A 25,336-nucleotide genomic window follows, 5' to 3' on the forward strand; every position below is an offset into this window, starting at 1 on the left:
TCGAATACCAAGTCCTTCTTCTTGGCGTTACGAATAATTGTCGTTAAAATTTATAGTGACACAGGACTCAATGACATTTGTTTAACGGTACTTATAAATATCACTAAAATTCATAAAAATATATTACTAAAGAATTATTATCATGTTAAAGTGGAACACAATCGGAAGAAAACCGCCCATAGGGTTCATGAAAAAGGAAGGAAATTGACAATAAGGTAACCTGTGAGTGTGAAATGAAATGAACTATCAAGGTAATTTTTTATTTTAAAGTTACTCTATGCATGCACAAGTATATCTAACTTGTCCGTAGAAAATATGTTGCATTGAAAAACTTAGAGTCTATACCCATTTTTTAGAGCAATATAACTATACGTAAAATTTTATATACAAACAATGATATATTATTATATAATTAGGTGTTTATTTTATCTCTAATTAAAAACTATCTAATTACATAATAATATTTTATTATTTGTACACATTATTATATAAATAACACACTTCAAGTAAAATACTTGCACTTATATTGCAACAAAATTTCTTTAATGTCCCTTCCCAAGTAACAACCATGGACAATACAAGAAGAATGAAACAAGCTTGATCCATCCATTTCGTTACCTTCTTGTTTATGTTACTTCAATCTTGTACTCAAACTAGTATCATTATCTTGACCTAAATGTTTTAGTTTATTATTGATGAAAAACGTAATTACTCAGAGAATACTTCAAAATATAGTTTTAAGCTTGTATTATCTTATTAAAAATTATCATATCATTTTTTTACATCAATGAAATTACTGTTGACAATTATATTGTGTATAGTATAATATATTGTTCAACAACAAGACATAATTTCGTTCATGATATTAAGAATGAGAATAAGTAAAATTATACATATTTATTTTAAATACACACATGATATAAGTTATCAAGTGATTGGATAATTTTGAATTAAAAATAAAAAATATTTAATTATATGATGACATATCATATGTGTATTTATTTATATATCTAAAAATATGTATACATAATATTACTCATAAAGAATAATCGGCCAAAGCCAAGATCCAATGCAGTTTTAAAGCTAAAATTGATTGGGTACTCTAAAGATCTCTAGCTTTAATTATGCTGAATCTTCAATACCCACTCATTTTCCCTTCTCTTCACCTTCACCCCCTTTTTTCTTTCTTCCTTATCTTAGATCGAGAGTCAATGACATATAATTGTATTTTTGGTGGTAAACATTAACTTTTGAAAATATTAGGGTGCTAATGAATTTTTTCAATTAGTTGTTGGAAATTTAAGAAAAGTTTGAAGGTGTTTTTAAGAAATTTAAAATATCAATATACCCTTAATAATTTAAAACATGATGTTATATTTTCAAATAACTGAACAAAATGTAATAAATTAGAGGTATAAATCTCATATTACAAACTATCACACAAATAATAATATTTTTAAAATATATAGGGGTAAATATGATAAGTTTTGGAAAAGTAGGAGTTTTGAAAACATTTTGGGTTTGATTTGTGATTTTTCAAATTTTTTTAAAGATTAAACTCATAGTCTAATAGAAAAATAGTGTTTTTTTTTTAATTTTTTAAAATTAATATTTTGAATACACATCGTTAAATTTTTTAAACCAAATTTGATTATGTATGAAAAAATTATTATTTATGCGATCTGGCAAAGTGTTTTCACATCAAACCTTGGGTGGCACAATGAATCTACTGAAAAGACAGGGGTTCCAAGACTTTGTTTGCGCTCCACTCTTTCACATTGACTCAAGCGAAGTAATCTCAAACTGCGGGCGGCCCCTCACAGTAATTCATAAAAACAGTAATTTCACACCATCATGCTGGCTGTCACTAGATAACATCCAGTTAAGTGCAGAATTATATATGGACTTGTAGTTATTACTCTCTTGTGGCTGTTTTTGTGTTTTCACTTCCCAATTTTCAATTATTTTCTCATTAGATGTCATCTATTTGTAATTCAGATCTGAGAGAAAAATGGGAAGGATGGATTACTTGGCAATGAAAACTGACAATCAGGTTACTGCTGAGGTGACTAACTCTGATATCAACAATCTCATCAGCCATGCAACTAAACTTGCTGACCTTGGCTTTGGAATCTCTTTTCTCCAATGGCTTGCCTCCTTTGCTGCTATGTGAGTATTCTTTACTTTTGTCTTGTAAATTCTTTGATCTTATTTTCTTCCTGTATCTTCAAGATGGAAACAGAAAGAGTTATCACTGGCATTTTTGTAGAGCACTTTTTGTTGAATTCGTTTAAGAGCTATGCTAATATTTGTTCTCAGCTTGTGATTTTCATTAATGATCATGTTCTCTCTTAAATGTCGCTACAGTTATTTGTTGATATTGGATCGAACAAACTGGAGAACAAACATGCTGACTGCTCTCTTAATACCGTATATCTTCGTAAGTCTTCCATCAGTACTGTTCAACTTTTTAAGGTGATAATCTCTATGCTCACTGAAGTATCATTTATCAATTTTCATATCTTAATTTCTTGCTTTTTAAATTAATTTTCTTGTTTTTATATCGATCTCTTAGGGGAGTGGTTGGAATATGGATTGCTTTCATTGCAGTTGTACTGAGACTTTTCTTCCCAAGGCATTTCCCAGGTGTGCTCAACTCATATCACTACACTTTCTGCCCTTGTTTCTTCTTTTCTTTTTTGAAGCAATTTAATCTTTGTTTGCTGTCTTCTACTATTTAACCTGTCTCATTTAACCTTCTATTTAGCATGTTAAGTTTTTTACATAGCCGAAGTTCTCATATTAAGATATTATATCTACTTTGGATAGTGAGTCTATCATGATTTAGCGTGTTAAATTTCTTGTGTAACAAGAATTTTTCATATCAAAATATTATCTACTTTAAACAATGAGTTCATAATAGTTTTGGTGTTGTTAAATTGTTCAGTAAGTCTATTCATCATGGTCTTAGCGTCGTTAAAATGTTTAGTGAGTCTGTCCATCATAGTATTGTTTTTAACTTTTGCAACTCAAAAAAATGTATTAACAATTTAAAAAGTTCATAAACTATTTAAACAGTTTTATTTTAGTATCTCAAATGATGTGGTATATATACAATATCTCTTATATACTTTTTTTTTATGAGATTTGTTTAAAGGTGTCGGAGTATTACTTAAATTTATAATCATTGTTGTGATTCTCATCTCAAGGCTAATAAATTTGTACATTTGAAGCTTTCTCTTTTGTTCTTCATAACTTTAAATGGAATTGGTGATGATTACTGTGCAGATTGGCTAGAGATGCCAGGATCATTGATTCTTCTTGTAGTTGCTGCACCCGATTTCTTTGCAGAAACCTTGAAAGAGAGCTGGGATGGTGTTGGAATATGCCTTCTAATTGGCTGTTACCTGTTGCAAGAGCACATTCGAGCGTCTGGGGGATTTAGAATTTCCTTCACTCATACCCATGGAATGTCAAACACTGTTGGTATTATCCTTCTGTTGGTGTATCCTGTGTGGGCACTGCTGCTTTATGTGAATTGTCATTGGCATACAACTTGAACAAAATGTATTACTTCAAATATTTGTTCGCAAAGACTTCAACATCGCATTAGTATAATAAGCCATGTATTTGTGTGCAATAATATCTATATTTGAAATGTGCAATTAAATTTGGGAAGAAACGTATGCAATGGGTAACTCCAAGGAAATTGCTGGCAGTGTTTCAAAGGATTTTTTTAGAAGTAAATTAAGGGCCAAAGCCCAAAACCAAAAAGATAAAAAAAAATAATGATGGAGCTAAAAATCCCTCAAAAGTACATTCAAAGATCTCATGAAGTTTAAAAGGAACCTTAAAGAATATAGAAAAAGTGTTCAGGGAGACAAAACTGCTTTTAGTAATCTAATTTGCTATATAGTTTGCTTTTGGATGGAATGTTAAATACTTACGTTTCAGCTCAATGAAAACATGTTTCGTATGATAATTATAAGGTTGGCATTATATATGACCAATAATAGACTATTTGGTAAGAGTGATGTTAACTTCATTGACTTGTAGTCATACTTCATATATCTTAAGAATAGGTAAACAACGAATCCAAACAAACTTGAGGCCATAATAAATGGCCCACAACTCTACAGTAAAAGATATAAAAAATTCTAATGGCACCATAAAACTACTCATGAACTTATCGTTACTATCTATAATCACTCCACCAGTAAAAACACAACTTGTAACCATATTAACAATAACATCCACATAAACTTTATACCAACCAATTGGTAGAAGTGTCTATGTGTCATTATGAGGAAACACACTAGTGTCAACAGATATATTTCTTAAAAAAATGTTTCAAGCTTCTAGTATACCAACCGCTTGCCTACAAATTTGAAAGGGGCCATCATTCAGCCTTGAGAAATCTGGGTTATGAACATTTTGGTTTCCTCAAAACCATAGTGAGTATTTAGTAACAAAAATAATAATGTCCTAATTGAAACAATTAGGATTCTTAGGCAATAGTAGATTACGATGTAACCATTCTTTTTTATTTAACATAAAAAAAACCATGATCTCCAAGTGGGACAAATGAGGTTCAACCAAATAGACATGACATAGTAACCATCTTTGAGCACATGAATGTCATTTTCAACCTTATGACTAAACAAAGGGCATGAACTAGTATTGGAAAGGCCTAATCTGACCTTTATCTCATTTATAAGCAGTCTATTATGTCTAAAAAGCCGTAGAAAATATGTATTCTCATGAGTACTATAGATGCCATATGTATCTCCATAATATTTCATAAGGTGTCAAAGCAAAGTTAATCAAAGGAGGTATAAGCCATTTTTATAGAAAATTGGCTTATTTTTAGATGGAAGCCAAAGACATTGTTCCTCACATCTTTGTCAAAAGGAGGAGAAAACATGGTCAAAAGAATACAGACAGTTGATGACAAAAGATGGATGAAAAGATGTCAATTCCAATTCTCATTCTCATTAATCATATCAACAACTTTAGTACTCCTTAGTGTATTGGGAGTCTGTGACTTACATATCAACAACTTTAGTACTCCTTAGTGTGTTAGGAGTCTGTGACTTACATAAACGGACAAGTGGGCCAATATCAGCCAACCAACAATCATTCCAAAAGCTCATCTTACCACCATTTCCGATATTTCAACTACAATGTGAATGTATAAGAGGATATATAGAACAAAATGCCTTCCACAGGGAAGAATTGGTCTACTTTGAGGACATTACATTACTAATCGTTGATGAATACCTATTTGTGATTACATCCTTCCCAAGGCTATTTTCATGTTGAAGATATCAAACTAGTTTCATTATGTATGTCATACTTGTTTCATACAAAAAACAAATACTAAACCCTCTTGAAAATTTGGCCGACAAATGACTTTCCGAGTGTTTCAAGGGATTTTTAGTTGAGCATTTCGCTTTTCCATTTAAAAGTACTATTCTATAAATTTTATTTATTTTGTTGCAAAAAAAAAGTGTTATTTTTTGACTTGATCAAAATAATTATTCATATCTCACTTTATTACTTTATATATTTTAATTTTAAAATGAGTCCTATAATCTTTCTAGATTGTATCTTCCACATATTTTTAATTGTGTAGATTTAATATTCCAATTATAAGATTTTCATTAATTTTGTCCTTTAAAATTCACCTTTAATAAAAAAAGAATAACCATTTTGGATTCTAATTAAAAGAGGGGCCTAGCCCACTTCAACTTGGGAATATATGATGGTATAGTCGTAAATTACAGACGTTTTTTGGGTAATATTAATACACAGATCAAAACCCTAAACCTAAATTAAAAGCTACGGCCATTTGGCTTATAAAAGCCAACAACTTCATCTTCAGCAGTCACTGGTTCATCTCTCACCCACTTAGTCTTCTCAGTCTCAGGTACCTAAAGGGTTTTGTTTCACAGAGTCTTATTATTTTATTTTCCTTAAATTTATTGTTTTAAGTTTGGCTCATCAATGATGATGGGAACATAATGATATAATGATGGAGGAGGAAGGTTTCTCGGTGATGAACAAAAATGATGACGAGTCCGATTTCTTCCATTCTCTAAATCGTGACGACAAATCGAGGCATTTGTCTGAGAGAACTCCATACCCTCATCATTATTTTTCTTCTGTTAATTCTGGTGTTCATAATGTAATTTATATGGGCATTTTGTTCACTGCCTGCTAAATTATTTCTCTTAATCTAAAAATTTACCCTCGGTTGAGACTAAATCTGTTAATTCTGGTGTGACACTGTTGAGATACGTTGACGAAATTATGAACAAATCTGCATCCTCATCCAGTGTAGGAGTCTGTAAGAATAGAAAATTTATTTTGAAGCCTTAATTAGGGTTTCTTTGAAAATCAGAAACAAGACTGAAGTTGTTCAATGGTTTTTGATCTGCAGAAATGATGAGAAACAATTTTACCCTCTAATCTATGGAGGAGTTTCCCAGATTCCAGTGATGGTATTTCAAGCACTTTTGAGCTTGCCTTTCTCCCTGGTTCATGAATTTTAATTGGTTTCCCAGACACCAATAACTCATCCATGGCATAATAAAGCATATATCCTCTAAAATATTGATGTATAAAATTATTCATTAAAATACAAGGTTTAATAAAATAAAAAAAAGTTACAAGATAAAATAAAATGGGACAAAATATAAAAGATGATAAATTATATGTGTAAAGTTAGAACATAGGTTCTATTATCAAGTTTAATTGGAGTTCTGATATAAAGTTTAATGTTTAAAATTTCTAAGTTTCTAATTTTTAGAGTAATATTATGTATATTCACTCTGAGTACACAAATGGGTATACATTTATGTGTATCGTCACATAATTGAGTATTATTTTATCCTTAATTTAAATTCATCAATCATATGATAATACATATAAGTATATACTTATTTACATATTCAAAATAGATACACATAATTTTATTGTAAATTTTATGGCTTTAGGTCAAATCATTACTATTAGAAAACTTTAGGCTTATAGTTATAGTAGATAAAATTTTAGATTCCAAATTTTTTTTTTTTGGTTAATTAAACTTCATTTGTGTAATTAATGTTTAGAATTTCAAATTTTTTAATCATGCATTATGAATGATTATAATTGCACGTAAATGATTATGATTTTGGGGGAGACAGAAATAAATGCATTATGAATGAGGTAAGACACCATGAATGAGGTAACATTTCGTGAATAAAAGTAAATTTCCTAGTGTTGGAAATTATCCTGATGAAATAAATAAAATTTAGCCAAAAGAAAGAATCTTTTAAAAAAGTTAGTAGAGACCAAAGCAATTTAGTAAAAATTGGTGTACCCAAAGCAAACGTTCATAAGGAGAGACGAAGACAAGTTATTTCTCTTTGTCGGTAGATGAAGAGATGAAAATTCATCTTTTTATCAACAAATAATGAGTCAAATCTTTGTCTATTCATTAACTTTATCAACATTTTTTTGTCTATCAACAGTGAGAGAAAACTAGCTATAAGATAAAATGAGAAAATAAGATTGTCAAAGATAACACGGTGGCCAAAGGGAAAAGAGAAAAAAAGTTAGATGTAAGAGGAAAATAGTTATTTTTTAAAACTGAAAAAATGTATGTGACAACGAAATTGTTAGTTTTTAAACTCTAAAAAAATAAAATAAGATAAAATTATAAATTTTTTAATATTACTATTAAAATAATGATTTTACCCTTATATATAATTAAAAATTTTAACAAATATTAGATAATGGATAAATATTTGAGTTTTTGAAACCCAACAAGTATGAGTTTGGAAATAAATAAAACCTTGTGTGGGTATGTGGCTTTTGACCATTTGGTTTTTATTATAAGTTTACATGACATTGTTCTCATATAGGGGGCCAGTGCACCCTGGGCCATATGTGGTTCCGGTCCAGTTCACGAGATTATTTTCTGCTTGTAGTCACAGTGGGGTTGTTAACATATAGGCAAATATAACTTTGACAGAACGAAAAATGTTTGTAGTGTTTCCTGCAATTGAGCATTACGCTTGTATGGTTGATGTACTACGGCGAGGTGATCTCTTAGAAAGCGGTTAGGCTAATAGGACGAATGCCTGGCGCTGTCGTTTGGGGTGCTTTGCTTGGTGCTAGTAGAACCAAATAGTTCAGGGCTTTATGTACTTACAGCAAACTTATTCTGAGAGTCACAAAGATAGGAAGATGTGAAGAATATTAGGAAACGAATGAAAGGCTTTGGGATAGTGAAGTGTAAAGGAATTAGTTTCATCTAATTTGAGGGCTGTGCTTATGAGTTTATGGTTGATGACAAGCCAAAACTGATTCGAAACGTTTTAAAGCCGTTTCGGAAATTTAAAAGAAATTCAAAAATCATTTCTGGTTCCAGAGCTGGTTCACAATTTCTATTATAAGGTCTAATTTTTTCGGTCTTTCATACTATTTCTAGTTCTACTCCGTGGTAATTTTAATAAGCTTCTATTGGGAAGGGATGCCTTCAAATAATTAACATTTGCTGATTTGTACCTTGTAATTAAGCTTTCACTGTTTTCTATCTCTCTTCCTTATAATCCAAAGTATTGAAAGTGATGGAAATCTTACAAGTGGTGCAGAATCTTGAAATATGGGTGAAAATAAGGGCAGGGTCAAACACTCTTTTTGTGCGTTGAAAAATGGTACCCTTTTTGGTTTTAGCATGAGTGTTTGAAGTGCCGTCCATCTAACTTGCCGTCAGATGATCGCCCCACAAAGATTAGACATTTGAAAATTGTATAAAATTTAGTTTTCCAGTCGGTGATGATTCTGATAATGGGAGTCAATCAGATTCAGTGTCTTCTCTTCTGGATGCTATCTGTTGAAGGTCTTTATATAACATTTAAAAAACCCAAACTAAAAATGCGCTTTCTTCAACCCCATTTAACCATTTTTCGTTTGAGGTAACAACATATGTTATCATCAGTATCATCCCATATAATAAGATATAAATAAAAAAAAATGTATCATATAATATAATACATATTATATAATATTATATGTATTATTATTGATATATTTTTTAAAAAATATTAATAATATAATAAAAATATATATGAAAATTTTTAAAATTTTAAGAGTGTATTTGATTATTTCATAAAATAATAATGAATCAATTATGATTTTTTATTATTTTATATTTTAAAATACGTGTCATATGATACGATACAATATTAGATGCATGACAAGAAAAATTAGATTTTCAATATGATATGACACATATTTGACTATCATAATACTATATGAGTAATATAATATATATCTATTTTGAATACATAAATAAATATATATTTATATATATCATCATGTGATTGAATGTTATTTTATCATTAATTTAAAATTATTTAATTATATGGTGATATATATAAAATGAATACCCATTTATATAGTCAAAATTGCTACGCAGTTATGTATTTATTGTTAGGGAAATACATTGTCAATGAAGCCAAAATACTGGTGCTGATTGTTACATGTGAAAGCGCACTTGAGTCTCTTTTTTTAAACTGCCCATGGCTACAATCTTCGATACAAGCCAAGCCAAATGCTAATTAACTCCATTTTTGTTCAGCAGCAGCTCCTGACGCATGGAATAGATCATCTATAGACAATAATATTGCAGTTTCGGGCAGATCATAAACCCCATTTCACTGTAAACTGAGCTAAATATATACACTCAAAGCTTATAAAAGAGAAAACAATCAGAGAAGAACTAGGATTATGAATTCCTTTCATATTCTCAAATTATCTTCACTACAAGCCAAATTTCATATGTTATGTCAATGTTTGGATGCATCTATCTGTTTTCTTGAATTAATGTTTACAGAAATTAAAGCATTATTCTAATTGGAGTCTGAACTGGCTGACAAGACAGAAATTTCCCAGATGAACTTGACTCTACAAAGTGGACCTTTTAAGTTTGTCCTAGTTCTTGTACAGAAAATTTTTATGATTTAAAATTGAAGTATCCCACTGAAATGTGCAAGCCACTGAACTAATATTGAATAAGTTATTGTTTCCAAATCTTTTAGAGGATAAGAAGAAATTTTGTAGTTAGAAATGTTGAGACCATTGGCCGTAGATATGGAGATTATGTAATTAAGAATGAATCTCTGTCATAAAGCAAGAATGATTCAATTATGAAATATTTAAAGCACCGATTTAGTTGTTGGGCATGCAATGTACTGATTCATGAACACAAAACACCTTTCTGGTTTGCATAATGAGACCACTGACTTGCTTAAAGCACAAATGATGAAATCATTTGAAAAGTGAGGACCCATTAGGGAAGGATTAGGAAGCTTCATGGCAATGACAAAGGCCAGCTTTTGATTGAATCTGTGAATTATGTATTATAATTCAAAGATACTGAAGGGAAATATTGTCTGGGTTTCAAACACTAGAATCTGCAAGAAATTTAGTCTAAATAATTTAGATTAGTGTGTGTTTAGGGAGCTTAAACATAACATAATTGTAAATAACGTATCTTTGTTGGCTGTTGGGGTTTTCAATCTGCTTTGCCAACTGTTTTTGTTCCACAGTTTAAACTAAAGCCCAAAATAAATAAATAATGTCATTGTTCAATTTCTTCCATAGTCAAAGATTAAGAATTATTGTCATAATCAAAGTTGTTGTATATGGAAGATTTGACAAAGTAGTACTAAAGAGGCCCCCTTTATCAAAATAAGTTACAGTAAAAAAGTGGCTAAGGAGAAAATGACAGATTGAAATAAAGGTAGCTGAAAAAGGCATCTTTTTGCTGAAGAAATGATGATTGGGTCTACTTTAATGGGAAGAGCTGAAGAAGGTTCATATAGAAATTGTTACATTGGGACTGGGACTGGGACTGGGACTGGGACATTCTCATTGCTCAATTATTAATCGAACTAGCAAAGCAAAACCCCCAAGATCCAATAAATTTTAAAGTAAACCCATTACAGATATTCCTAAACAAAAACGCACCAGGCATTGTTAGTGTTGTCAGAATCAGTACTTGTAATGTTGCCTAATTATATATAGTACAATGCATCTTCTTTCTTGCTCTATGTTTAAGTATTTCCTTACATAAAGTTTGGAATCTGTCATATTAAATTTTTCTAAAAGTTGATTGTATATAGGAATGACAATGAAGAGAGGTAAGGAGGGGATTTCAATCTTTGTTCTCATCTTTATAAAGTTATCAATTTATGTCAAGATTTTCTATTTCTTTTCCACCAAAAGAAAAAATTTCATCTCTGTTTTCACAAAAAAAAAAAAATTTAATCCTTATACCCTCTAAATTTTAACTATCATATGTAGTAAATGACTTAATATATACAATAAAAATATAAATAAGTTTGAAAAATATAAATAATTTAAAACTATAAAGATATGTTAATATTTTAAGTAAAGATATTAATATAAAATAGTGGGAATAGGGATAGAAGTGGAGATAAGGACTAGGGGTGGTGCGGGGATAGAGAGAAGACACATGTATCCCTATCCCTGATTACGAATATATTTTTTGTCTTTTTTTTTTATTTCAATCGGAGAATCATATCCTCGTTAGGGTTGAAAATCCTAAATTGAGGTCAAAATTGTCATCACGAATTGTAAAATACATATTGCACACTTTGTTTTTTTATATTGGACATGCCAAACAAGTACGACAAACATAACTTCAATTTAACGAAAAAATTAGAAATTAAAAGCAATTCAACATCTCAATTATAGACATTCCAGGTATCACACAAATACATTTGGCATTGTTTTGCAATTTTTGTAAACTTATATTTATTTATTCTAAATTTAATCACATTACTACTGTAAGATTGATCAAAGTTTCAGATACTATTACAAGTAAAAGTATGTGCTTGAACGAAAACTTGGAAAAAGACTCAATGTAGATTTATAACTGTATTGAATGTAGCTTAGGGAGAGGACCCATTGGTTTTTCATTGAAAGTTTTGAGGTTTTATGATCATGTCAAAATTTCACTGCATACAAATATTTATGTATCTTGTAATTTTTAAAATCTTACATTTATCCCCTAAAATCTATATAAACCCTCCTTAGTTGTATAATCTTACAACTAGCCTTCTGAATAGTTAGATTTAAATCATAACGGGGTTTCATATTATTATTGTATTCAAAATGCTAAAATTTGAAAAAAAATTTATTCACCCTCCAAAGTTATAAATCATACATTTACCCTTCAAAATCAACATAAACTCCACTAGTTTTAAATTTTTATAATTGGCTCCCTCATTCGATGTTTAGTTCTAGTACAAAATTTAGAGCGCACACTTAATTTTTGGACAATGTTAAGCTTTATTATTATTATTATTATTATTTTCCAAATACACCTTGAATATGTTAGAGAGGCTTTCATAGACCTCATATATTCTAAAATTTTATACTTACCCTTTAAAATCGAAGTTTAGTATTCTTGTTATAAAGTTTAATAGAAATGTTAAACTTTCATGTGAATGTTTAGCTTCTAAATTTTGAACCTGTTCCCTTGAAAACGCCATTGAGAATATCTTAAACCCTCCATTCTTTTAAACTTTGCACTTGACCCCTCAAATCGAAGTTTTGCCATTCATACTAGAATGTTAATTAAGGTGTATAGACTGAACTTCTAGATTACGCCTTCACTTCATTAAAAAAAAAAAAATCCCACAAACTTATCCATACTTTTAATTTTAACAATATAATTATCCATCAAATTAACAAAATAAATAAAATAAATAAATATTGATCAACCTATATGGATTTATCGATTTTTCTTGTTTGAAGTCGTGTTTTTTTGTTTGAGATTTTAGAGTTAAAAAAAAAAAGGCAATTATGATTGAGGATTTTAGGATTTTTGTTGTGAGGTTAAGGATAAGAAAATTTTTTATTTAATAAGTTATTTCATCATAAAATTTAGTAATTAAAGAGTTGCTTATTTCTTACCGTCCCTCAAAATCGGGTCATTTAATTAAAAGCCCTAAAATTAGTATTTAAAAAGTTAAAAGTAGTAATTAGCCAATTATTTGATAATATTATCACTTTATTACAGCTTTCATTTTAATTATACAAATAATAATATGTGAGAAATGACTTTTTGATAATATAAATAATAATATAAATAATTATATATTTTTAAATAATATTTTGTATACCTATTTTAAATACATAAATAGATATATATATTTATATATTTTATTAAATAATTAAATATTATTTTATTTTTAATTTAAAATCATCAATTATATAATAATATATATTAAATATATATCTATTTATATATTTAAATTATGTAGATATAATTTTATTATATTCTTATATATAACAAATGTCAAAACAATGTGACTGGCCAACCAAAAACAAAAAAAAGGTCAAATAATGTGCCTTTAGTCAAAAATGAATCCAGTGATAATAGGTCCCATTATAAATGAAAAAGCGAAGTGGCTGTGAGCGTAATAAAATCTCTAAACGAGGGTTAACATCGAAGGACAAATACAACCTGTCACCACCAACTTACAGGCTGGCTAGAGAGGGCAAGACCTAGATGAAACGACAAATCTGACGTGGCAATTGGTACTATCCACGAGGCTTACGCTCCTCCCTTTATATCTCAATCTCTCTCTTTAAAATTTAAAAGCTTTGCACTGCAAGCCCTTTCATTTCTCTTCAATTCATTGCTTTCGAGATTTTACCAGATAATGGGTATTTGTAGTTCTTGTGACTCAACAACACATGTCGCCACCGCAAAGATCATCCTACAAGATGGAAGATTGCAGGAATTCTCATACCCAGTTAAGGCCTCTTACGTGTTGCAGAAGTATCCATCATCGTTTATTTGCAACTCTGATGAAATGGACTTTGACGACGTCGTTTCAGCCATTAGCGACGATGAAGAGCTGCAGCCGGGTCAGCTCTACTTTGCATTGCCATTGAGTAAATTACATTACCCACTTCAGGCTGAAGAAATCGCCGCATTAGCAGTTAAAGCCAGCGCGGCATTAATGAAGAGTGGTTATAAATGTGGTTGTCACAAAAAGTCAGTCTGTCCAGTGGCGTTTTCCGGAGAGACGTGTCCCGGGAAGGTAACCTCCGTTCGCGGCGTTTCAGGCGCCGGATCAAAGGGAGGAGGAAGAAGAAACTTGACGGCAATGTTGAGTGCAATACCTGAATAGGGATCTGGTAGAAAACGAACGCATGTAAAGCAATACCTGATTAAACAAGGGTATTTTGGGAAAAATGAAAATAATATGATGATCTAGGGCTTAATAAGCCGGAGTTTTGTTTGGTGATGTGATGAAAAGTTTGAAGTTAAGACTCGGGTGTCAACCATATGAGGCTCGTGTTACAATTTTACCCCTAAATTGGTTGATGAGAACCATGTACAAATAATTACCATACTATGCTACTTTAATTCACTTTATGTATATATTTTTTAATATATAAATAAATATATATTTGATATATATTATTATATAATTAAATAATTTCAAGTTATTAATAAAAATAATATTAAATTTTATGATGACTCATGTAATATATATTTATTTGTATGTTGATGAGTATATGTTTATATATAAAGGGAATAAGAAATCGTTGATCATGGAAAAAAAAAAAAGGATAAAATGTTAAATCCATTATTATGATGTTTGTGTGACGGCCTCTGTATAGTTACAAGCAAATTAAATTAAAATAGTAATTAATGTGGATTATTTTGCATGACAGCTGGTGCAGAACGACGAGTCCGCTACTTTACACGTGGACGATTTATTCGTTGTTGAATGCTTCAAAACGAATCAAATTACAAATGAGCTATTTGTTATGTCATCCAGAAGCAGATAATTTTTAATATAATCTATTAATTTGATATGATGTAATATAAAAAATTAAATTAATATTAAATTTTTTATATAAAATTTATTTTGAATTAATCTAATATGATTAAAATTAAATCAGATAGTTTTAAAATTTATATGAAAATAATCTGATACAATATAAATTGAGTTGAATGTTTTAAAAAAATGTTACTTTAATAGAATTTATCATGGATAAATTACGAGTAATATTATATGTATATATTTTTATAACACAATTTAAGCAACAAATTATGTGTCATCATATGACTGAGTGTTAATTTATTTTTAATTTAAAATCATTTAATCACATAATAACACATTATCTATGTATTTAAATTATGTATCAAAAATATGTATACATATTTTTATTAATAAATTACAGAAATATTATACATATTTTTATTGATAAATTACAAAAATATTTAAAGATAATATCAATAATAATTGAAATATTTACACATTACATATATTTATATAATTATATCATTGTAATTACTCATATTATTTTTTATTTGTATTTAAATATTTTATTTTATTATTAAGTAGTAAGAATGTAATTTGGTTTTTTAAATTATTGAAGCATTTTAAATGTCTTAGTATATAATTTTTAGACTATTTGTAAATAAGATAAAATATTATATTGTGTTTTATTAACAGTAGATTGAGGTAATTTGGTGAATAAATTAAAATCGTAAAAAAATTTGAAGAGTAAAAGCAATAAATAATTTCGGATTAATTTGGGTTGGGTTAGGTCAACTCAAATATTAAAAAGTTCAGCTGATACAATACAATTCTAATTCGAATTGGGTTAAAGTTGAAAGTCCCTTATATGAAATTTGAACTGATACAATACAATGATACAAGTTGTCAGGTCTAATGTCACATTTCAAAGGCTCTCTTTTATGTCTATAGTGATAAATTCGCATTGAACTCTTGATATGACAACCATCCAAATATAGATTAAGATTACATTTAGTAAGATATAATCATCTGACTAATAAAGTGTTGACAATTGACTTTTAACTCATCAACAATACGTTTACTCGTACAATTCAATCATTTTGTCACATCATATTTCTCTAAAACTAATGTATATATTTAGTGTCTCCCTCATAAAACCCTGGATATACTTGAACTAACATTTGTCAACAATCGAACAATATTGGATTGAACACCAATTTAATCCATTGTAGCCACAAATTTAAATGCTCATTGTCATCCATCAATGGGCTTACATGAGATCTCAACTTTTGTGCTTAAAATTGATTAATTCTCTATCAATTCATCATAGTTTTCATACATATTTTGATATAGTCAATTATCATCTTTCTAACAACTCTTTATAAGACTAAATTGGACTGGTGTCAAACTATATTGCTCTTTGTATAAGTTAGTCCGATGAGTTCAAGTTTAAGAATTACATATACCTCCATTTACTGAAAAAATTTATTTTATAGATATTAAAATAATCATCGATATAAAATCCTCTTGATAAATCTGTTGAATAGTCACATCTGTAATATACATCCATATGTTGCAACGAATAACTTTGTATGTGAAGAGCAAGTTTGCTACATGTGCATTGAAACTAGTATGAAGATTAGTAAAGATAGGGTAAACAAAGATATATGATATCAAAATTTTTACATGATTTAATACGGGATTTGAAATATTTACGATACAATGGTCTCATTAGTTTTTAATACAGTGCAAGAATGATACAATTGTCTATGGTATTTTGTCTATATTTTTTCACCTCTCTGCTACTCCCTCCTTTTCTTCTCCCTTGCATACAAATTATTGGGTCACTGTGATCAAAGTTCTGTAGCATGAGACCTGATCTGGTTCTTTTTTTTTTTTTTTTCAATAACAGCTAAAGAATCTTGTTCAAATATTCAAGTAAGGTTTCTGGCCAATAGCATTGACTGGTCGCCGCCTGCCGGATCTACGATACAGCCTATGAAGCAATTTGTTTTAGAGATTCGAGTTCCCTATCACTTTACTGGCGATTCACCTGCCACCAATAATTCAGTGAACTGCTCCTCTACACCACAGTCGTCTTGGCAAACTCTGTAAACTTCTAGTTCCTATAATGCCCTTCACTGCATACGACCCTAAATTTCGAAAATAATTGTAAAGAAAAAATTGTATATCCTTTGAATTTTTTAAATAATTTTTATATACTATTGGCTGTCCACCACCAATTAGTGTGTGTATTTTTGCTGATTATTTGAATGAGTGGGGAATATTTCAGACTTCTATTTTCGTGCAAACTCGAGCCTTTTTTTATAATATTATGACGTCGAAAGCCATTGGAATGCAATATCGTTTTCACCTTTCGATTGCTAATTATATGGGCCCGATTAGTACAGCTCCATCATCTTCACCAAGGAGAAGCATCGGCCCCACTGGTTTTTAATCAGTCATTCACGGCCTACATTGCCTTGATTCTGGAGGGCTTTCGATCCAGCTACTCTCCAGACCCAACCCTTGAAAAGGTTCAAAAATTTATTTTGAATCCTTGATTTGGAAGCATTGTCATCATTGTCGTCTAGATGGTGATGATTCGTTTGGATGGTATCTTTATTATCAAGACGAAATCCAACCACAAGAAGAAGGCTTCAGATGGAGAAAAGACACCAGAAGGAGAGCCATTATTGAGAGGGAGAGAGCCGTCATCATTCACTGCAAAATTTGAATAGAGAAAAATATTACTTTTTAAAATTAATTACAAGAGAAAAATATTAGTTTTTCAAACTAAGAGAGAAAATGTTATAAATTTTTAGGGTTTAAAAAAAAATAACGATTTTACTGTTCTCTTTAACAGAAAATTTTAACAAAAGTTAATCTATAGGTAAGCATCTAAAATTTTCAATTACTGCGGATATATTTTTGAGATCACGCTAAAACTTGAGTGAGAAATAGTCTTTTGCCTTTTTTTTTTTAAAATAAAGACGACCATAAGCCCTATCCTACATACATGATAAATGAGGTAATACGACAAAAATCCCGTTCAAGGTCAATTTTTGAAAGTTACTTTAATAGATACAATACCTCAATGTAGCACATTCGTTATGAATACGAGCCTATTTTCTATAATTAAACAACAAACCAATAAAAGTATATTTACTTATATCTAAATCTTATTAATTTGATATACTTATTGATGGTATAATTCTCAACATCAATAAATAATAATTCATTCTTTTTTCGTACAAGAGGATGAAAGAGTGACAGTTATATAAAGCCAGCCCTAATAACTCCTTACTTATTCTATTTTATATTGGGCAATCGATCAATGTGCATACTAGGGCTGGATTCGAGCCGAGCCGAGCTCGGCTCGCAGCCAGCTCGGGCTCGGCTCGGTTTTTTTATGAGCGGCTCGAGTTCGGCTCGAGCTCGACTCGAGCTGACTCGGCTCGGCTCGAGTTCGGCTCGTTTTCTGCTCGGCTCGTTAACGGCTCGGCTCGGCTCGTTTTTCATATCAAAACGACATCGTTTTGTGTATATATAAATCAAAACGACGCCGTTTTGAATAAAAAATTAAAAAAAAAATTAACCGAGCCAACCCGAGCCAGCTCGGGCTCGGCTCGAGCTCGATCGAGCCGAGCAGAGCCCGGCTCGTTTCGGGCTCGAACCGAGCCGAGCCGAGCTCGAGCCCGAGCTGGCTCGGCTCGAATCCAGCCCTAGTGCATACACGTAGATTATTTCAACACAAATAAACCAGCCACAAAAATAATGCATGTTGGTAAAATAGAGAGGCATTGATGCTTCAAGGCTCCTCCAAAAGCATACAATAATTGCAGGCTTCGTGTGGACGAGGGGAGGCGTGAGATTAGCAGGGTCCAAAAATTCATAGCAATGGCCAAGTTTTTTTGTTTTTTCATGAGATTTACCTACAATAATTCATTATTATTTTAATAGACAAGGACTTTCAATGAAAAATAATGTTATGTGTATTTAAAATAAGTATCAAATATTGTATCAATAATAATATATTATTATATAATTAAATATTATTTTATTTTTAATGTCAAATAACTTGATTCCATTCAAGATATAATGAAATCTCTTACAACTTTCAAAAATTCAAACACCTATTTATGAGTAAAATTATTTTAAAAAACTAAATTAAAATTAAGAGTAAAATCGTTATTTAACAAAAAATTTAAAAAACATAAAATTTATTAATTTTCCGCTTAAGTTTTAAAAACTAACAATTTCATCACTGCGTAAAATTTTTAAACTTTAAAAAGTATCATTTCTCTCCCCCTCCCCCAAACTTAGGGTTTTCTTTCTACCAACTTTGGCTACCAGCAACGGTGCTTTCAACCCTAATCCTCAGAGAAAAGTCCTTCTATCTCTCCCTAAGCCACATCGCTTGGAAATCCAAAGATGTCCAAACGATTTGTCTAGAAATTCAACTTTTAGTGGTTAGATGGTGAGAAGACTTCAACGACAACAATTTAGAGTGGATTTGATGGTTACTAGAGACAGAAATGGTGGTTGAAGAGGGTTTTGGGGGGAAATGTGATTTTTTACAATTGAAAAACTTTATGCAAGGATGAAATGTTAGTTTTTAAAACTTAGAGAGAAAATGAAATTAATTATATAGTTTTTTAATAATATTATTAAAAAGATGGTTTATCTTTAACTTTAACTGAGTTTTTTAACAAAATTTTGTTAATAGGTAGGTGTCTAAATTTTCAAAAAAAGTTATTTTAAAATTTTACTATATGTTAAGTGAAAATAATTCTTTTAATCAATTTTTAATTTAAAATTATTTAATTATATAATAACAAATTATTAATATATAATTTATACTCATTTTATATACAGATAATGTTATTGTCAAGGGAATACTAAATACTACTGTCAGGTTGATTGAACTGAACCATATGACGAATTCTGAGGAGGGTTTCAACCATGTGAGTCGATCGATAAAGATCACTCAGCCAATTATTTGATCATTGGGTGTAGGTTCGGAGATAATCTTGAAAATATGTTTTCTCGTTCAGAGTTCTTACCACATGAACCTTGGACGGTTCATGCTTTGACTCCTTTAAAATAGACTCTGCATATTATTCTATGCACATGATAAATCCAAGTGTTTTAATTGACTTGTTTTTTAAAATTAATTTCCTTGAAAACCAGTTCAATAAAATTTAAGAGAGGACGAACATACTGAGGACGACTGCAACTGAAGTCTGGCGCTAGGGACAAAGGGAGATAAAAAATTGTTGTTTTTTTTTGTTCTCCATAGAATAAAAAATTATATCCCTTTTGTTTATTAATTCTAATTCATAGTAGTTGGTAATTGAATTGTTAAATTGTAAACCAATAAAATTATAAGTATTTATTTTAAATATATAAATATATATATTATTATATGATTAAATAATTTTAAATTAAAAATAAAATAATATTTAATTATATAATAATATATAATTAGACTCGCATAATATTGTCCAACTGTAAACTTACCTTAGAGTTGGATTCGAGCCGAGCTGAGCTCGGCTTGCAGCCAGCTTGGGCTCGACTCGGTCTATTTATGGCCGGCTCGAGTTCGGCTCGAGCTTGACTCGAGCCGAACTCGGCTCGGCTCGAGTTCAGCTCGTTTTCAGCTCAGCTCGTTTATGACTCGATTCGGCTCGTTTTTTATATCAAAACAACATATTTTTGTGTATACATATGGATCAAAACGATGTCGTTTTGTATAAAAAATTTAAAAAAAATCTATCGAGTCAATCCGAGCCAGCTCGAGCTCGATCGAGCCGAGCAGAGCCCGACTCATTTCGGGCTCGAACCGAGCCGAGCCGAGCTCGAGCTCGAGCTGGCTCGGCTCGAGTCCAGCCCTAACTTACCTTATACTTTTAAATCAAACAATTGTTACTGGACACTTCCTTTTGTATAATTTTTATATTTCCTTTTAATCTAATGCATTCACTAAAATAATGAATTGTATTTAAAAAAGTGAAAGACTTTTTCGGCACAAGATTTAGACCAAAACATTATCAACCTTTCATGACATAAATCATATTTTATCAATCACAATTTTAATTTCGTTCATGAAAAACTTATGTTAAAAGGATAAAATCATCTCTTTTTTGTTTTTTTTCACAGTTTTGTCATTATTGTTATCGTTACCACAAAAATGTACATCTCTATCACTATCACCACAAAACCCTAAACTTATCAGATATGGTTAATCTATTATTTAATATCAATCTCTTTACAATTATATAGTCTTGATACCATTTTTCCTAGTTTCAAAAATCACTTTTACTTCCATCCTAACCATCTTAACATAATAAACACTTAAAAGTTGAAAACATTCTCGAAGTCACAGTCCATATGGCCTCTTTTCCAATTTTTCTTCTCCATTTCAAACCATTACCACCACCTGCTATTGGAGCATTTGATAACCTGAAACTCAACAATCTAAAACCCAAATTCTATTGGGAACTTTGATCTAATATGAAACTTAAGAATAAGTACACAACAAACTGGATTTGAATGACATGAGTTTTATTGACAACCATTTTGGCTTAAATAGCCTTTCAATACATGATCTTAACAAAAAAAACAAAAAACAACCAACTTTAGTGAAAATATGGCTAAGTGGTAACGAAAACTTGAAACAATTCAAACATAAATAGATGTCCCTGAAGACTAGGACTTTTATTCAAAAAAAAAAAAAAAACTGCAATAAGACTACTTCATTCCCTCCCTTAAACTAAATGTTGTGAAGCAATTAGTTTATGCTAAAAATCTTGCATACTCCCAGCAATTTTCGAAGCTTTTGAAAAACTTCAAACTTTAATGGTTTGGTCATTATGTCTGCCACCTGATCGTGACTCCCACAATAAACTAATTCAATTGTACCATTCTTGGTAAGATTCCTTAAGAAATGAAACCTTACATCAATATGCTTACTGTGACCATGCATAACAAGATTTTTAGATAGCTTGATGGTTGAATTGTTGTCACACATTATAGTAATACAATCTTCACTTGAATGTCCCAGCTCCTCTAAAATTCTCTTCATCCAGATTCCTTGACAAGCACAAATTACAACTACTACAAACTCAGCTTCTGTGATGGATAAGGTCACAATAGGCTGCTTTTTTGAGCACCATGAAACTGCACTTGAACTTATTAAAAACACGTAGCTTTTCCTGTCATCCATATCTCCAGCATAGTCGCTATCTATAAATGCCAATAACTCATCATTTTCTCCTTTCTTATAATGAATTCCATAGTTTACAGTCCCTTTTAAGTATCGAAGTACTCTCTTAGCTACCTATAAATGACCTTCCTTTGGTTTTTCCATATATCTACTTATGAGACAAGTGACAAACATCATGTCAGGTCTTGTGGCGGTGAGATACATTAAACTTCCTACTAACTGCTTGTAGTCTGTCTCATCAACATAGACTCTATCTCCATCTTTGCTCACTTTGAAACCGGGAACTATTGAATTGCTCACTGAATTACTTTCCATCATACCAAACCTCTTCAAAATCTCCAAAACATATTTTCTTAGACATATGTAAATACTATCAGATTTTTGTAACATCTCGATTCCAAGAAAAAACCTTATCTTCCCCAAGTCAAACATATCAAACTTTTAACATAGAGCATTTAAATTCAGACATCATAACTTCATCATCTCCAGTAAAAATTAAATCATCGACACAAACACTTACAATGATAATTCTTCCTTCTTTGTTTTTCTTTGTGAATATTGTCTGCTTGCTATCACATTTTTGAAACCCTTCTTCAATGAAATGTGTTTCAATGCAACTAAACCAAGCTCATAGAGCTTGTTTTAATCTGTAAAAGGCTTTGTGTAGTTTGTAAACCAAATGCTCATTGCCTTTTTTTTCATATCCTCTAGGTTGTTCCACATAAACATCTTCACTCAGCTCACCATGGAGAAAAGCCGATTTGACATCTAGCTGAAAAATCTTCCAATCCTTTTGTGCGGTTAGAGCAATAATCATTCTTATAGTATCCATCCTTGCCACTGGTGCAAAAACTTCTGTGTAGTCTATTCCATGTTCTTGAGAATACCCTTTCACAACCAAATGAGCCTTATGTTTATCAATCTTTCCATGTTCATTGTATTTGGTTTTGTAAACCCACTTTACTCCAATTGTTTTGGCTCTAGCTAGTAGTTCGGCGAGTATCTACGTTTTGTTCTTCTCAATGGATTTAATTTCGTTGTCCATGGCCAATCTCCAATTTGCACTCTTCACGGCTTCCTCAAAGTATAAAGGATCAGTTGATACAATTTGTGCCACATGAACTTTATCCTCAGATAGACCTTCTCCACTAATATAATCATTCATCCATATAGGAGGTTGCCTCTCATGAGGTTGCCTCAATTCGCTCACTCTCTCTTCACCTTCACTAGATCTATCTTCCCTTTCTCCAACTCCCTCATCACTAGTTTCCTCTTTATTAGTATCATCACCATTCCCATTTTCACTCACCTCTTCTTCATTCTCACCATATTCTAAATCTACTACTATATTTTTTTTATAACTCACATCCCAATCCCATTGCCTCTTTTCTTCGAAAATTGCATCTCTACTCACAATAACTCTCTTAGCAACAGGATCAAATAAGCTATAGCCTTTCGACTCTTCACTAACTCTTAATAACACACATGTAGTGCTTCTATTATCAAGTTTAGCCCTCCCTACTTCTGGTATATGAACGTGTGCTATGCAGCCAAAGACCCAAAAATGTTCTACTAAGGGTTTCACTTCATTTCAAGCTTCATCTGGTGTAACATCCTTGACAGGCAATGTAGGACATCTATTTAAAACATAGATAACCTAGTTTACTGCCTTAGGCCAAAAAGGCTTGGGGATGTTCTTATTAGATAACATTGAACGAACCATATTCATCACGGTTTTATTCTTCCGTTCTACCATATCGTTCTGCTGCGGTGTATAAGCGGTGGTCAACTGCCTCTTGATTCCACTTTCTTTGCAGAAATCATTGAACTCATTTGAAGTGAATTCGCCTCCTCTATCAGTGCGCAAACACTTAACAAACATCCTTGTTTCTTTCTTAACCATAGTCTTAAAACATTTAAAAGAATTTAAAGCCCCTGATTTCTCTAGCAAGAAATATACCCAAGCTTTTCTACTGTAATCATTAATGAATAACAAAAACTACCTCTTGTTGCTATTAAATGTAGGGGTGATAGGACCACAAACGTCCGCATGAATAAGTTCCAGTTTCTGAGTTGCTTTCTAAGTACTCTTCTTTGGGATAGGATCACGATGTTGTTTGTCGTTGATGCAGTCAGTGTAAGTCATACTTGAGGCAGTAAGTTGAAGAAGTCTATGTACCATGTCCCTATGCAATAAGGTTCTCAAACTTTTGTAGCTCAGATGCCCATACCTCCGATGCCAAATATGAGTCAAGTTTCTAGCTTTTGTGTGAAAACACTGATCAGGTTGTGCTTAAGAAGAGGCTTGAGACTGGGCCAACAAGCTAAACATTCTATTAACACTCATATTGGTTTGAATGATCAAACCCTTCTTTGGATGAAATATTTTGCACATTCCTTATTTGATCAAAATAGCCAAGCCTCTTTCTTGCAACTACCCCATGCTTAAGAGATTATTTCTTAATTCTGGAATATAATATACCTCAGTAACAACATGAATGACTTCATTCAACAATAGCTTTATACTTCTCTATCCCATCACATTCATCTTAGTATTGTTCCCTAATTTCACCGAATGCCAAAATTTTTCATCGAGTTCACTGAACATAACTTGATTGCCATACATGTGATCAGAACATCCTAAATCAAGAAACCATGCATCTTCTCCTTTGGCCTCATTTAGCTCCACATGAGACATTAAAAACATTTCATCTCTCTCAATAAGCTCTGTATAGTTTGCTTCTTTATTTTCGGAAGGACATTCATATTGAAAATGTCCAAGTTTATGACAATAGTAACATTCCACTGTTTTCTTGTTGAAACTTGCTCAACCTCTCCCTCTTCCCCTTCCTTTATAGGCACCACGACCACGACCACGACCTTTTATTCCTTCATATGTCACCTTCAAGGCCTGTTCCTCACCATTGCACCTCTGAAATTTTTGTTCATGTACTATTAATGAACTTTGTAACTCATCAATAGTGAGGGTGTCAATATCCTTCGATTCCTCAATAGAACATACAACATAGTTAAACTTTTCATCTAAAGAGCGTAGAATTTTCTCTACCACTTTCACATCCTGCATATCCTCTCCATAAGTACGCATCTTGTTTGCCACTGTCATGACCTTGGAAAAGTACTTTGTTACTCTTTCTTCAGACCTCATCTCAAGAGTTTCAAATTCTCTACGAAAAGCTTGAAGATGAGATCTTTTGATCCTTGCATTCCCTTCATACTTTCTTTTCAT

At 31.1% G+C, this 25,336-nt stretch overlaps 3 protein-coding genes and 1 non-coding gene across 4 annotated transcripts; 3 read left to right on the forward strand and 1 right to left on the reverse strand.

Annotated features, from left to right (window-relative positions):
- Positions 1-1,947: 1,947 nt before the first annotated feature.
- Positions 1,948-3,629, forward strand: LOC123195424 (cold-regulated 413 plasma membrane protein 2-like). The gene is made up of 4 exons (XM_044609109.1): positions 1,948-2,169; positions 2,368-2,475; positions 2,576-2,646; positions 3,289-3,629. Exons 1-4 carry the CDS (start codon positions 2,012-2,014, stop codon positions 3,558-3,560), a joined length of 609 nt encoding a protein of 202 aa, XP_044465044.1. The 5' UTR covers positions 1,948-2,011; the 3' UTR covers positions 3,561-3,629.
- Positions 3,630-6,050: 2,421 nt separating this feature from the next.
- Positions 6,051-6,137, forward strand: LOC123196207. Its single transcript, XR_006497636.1, has one exon. It is a non-coding gene; the product is annotated as a small nucleolar RNA SNOR75 (small nucleolar RNA).
- A 7,526-nt stretch (positions 6,138-13,663) lies between these two features.
- LOC123192503 lies at positions 13,664-14,465 on the forward strand. Its single transcript, XM_044605089.1, has one exon. The coding sequence runs from the start codon at positions 13,746-13,748 to the stop codon at positions 14,217-14,219; it is 474 nt and encodes a 157-aa protein (XP_044461024.1). The 5' UTR covers positions 13,664-13,745; the 3' UTR covers positions 14,220-14,465.
- A 10,451-nt stretch (positions 14,466-24,916) lies between these two features.
- On the reverse strand, positions 24,917-25,336 carry LOC123227561. The gene has a single exon (XM_044652602.1). It carries the CDS (start codon positions 25,334-25,336, stop codon positions 24,917-24,919), a length of 420 nt encoding a protein of 139 aa, XP_044508537.1.

This window comes from Mangifera indica, chromosome 1 (genome assembly GCF_011075055.1).
Source record: "Mangifera indica cultivar Alphonso chromosome 1, CATAS_Mindica_2.1, whole genome shotgun sequence".
Taxonomy (NCBI): domain Eukaryota; kingdom Viridiplantae; phylum Streptophyta; class Magnoliopsida; order Sapindales; family Anacardiaceae; genus Mangifera; species Mangifera indica.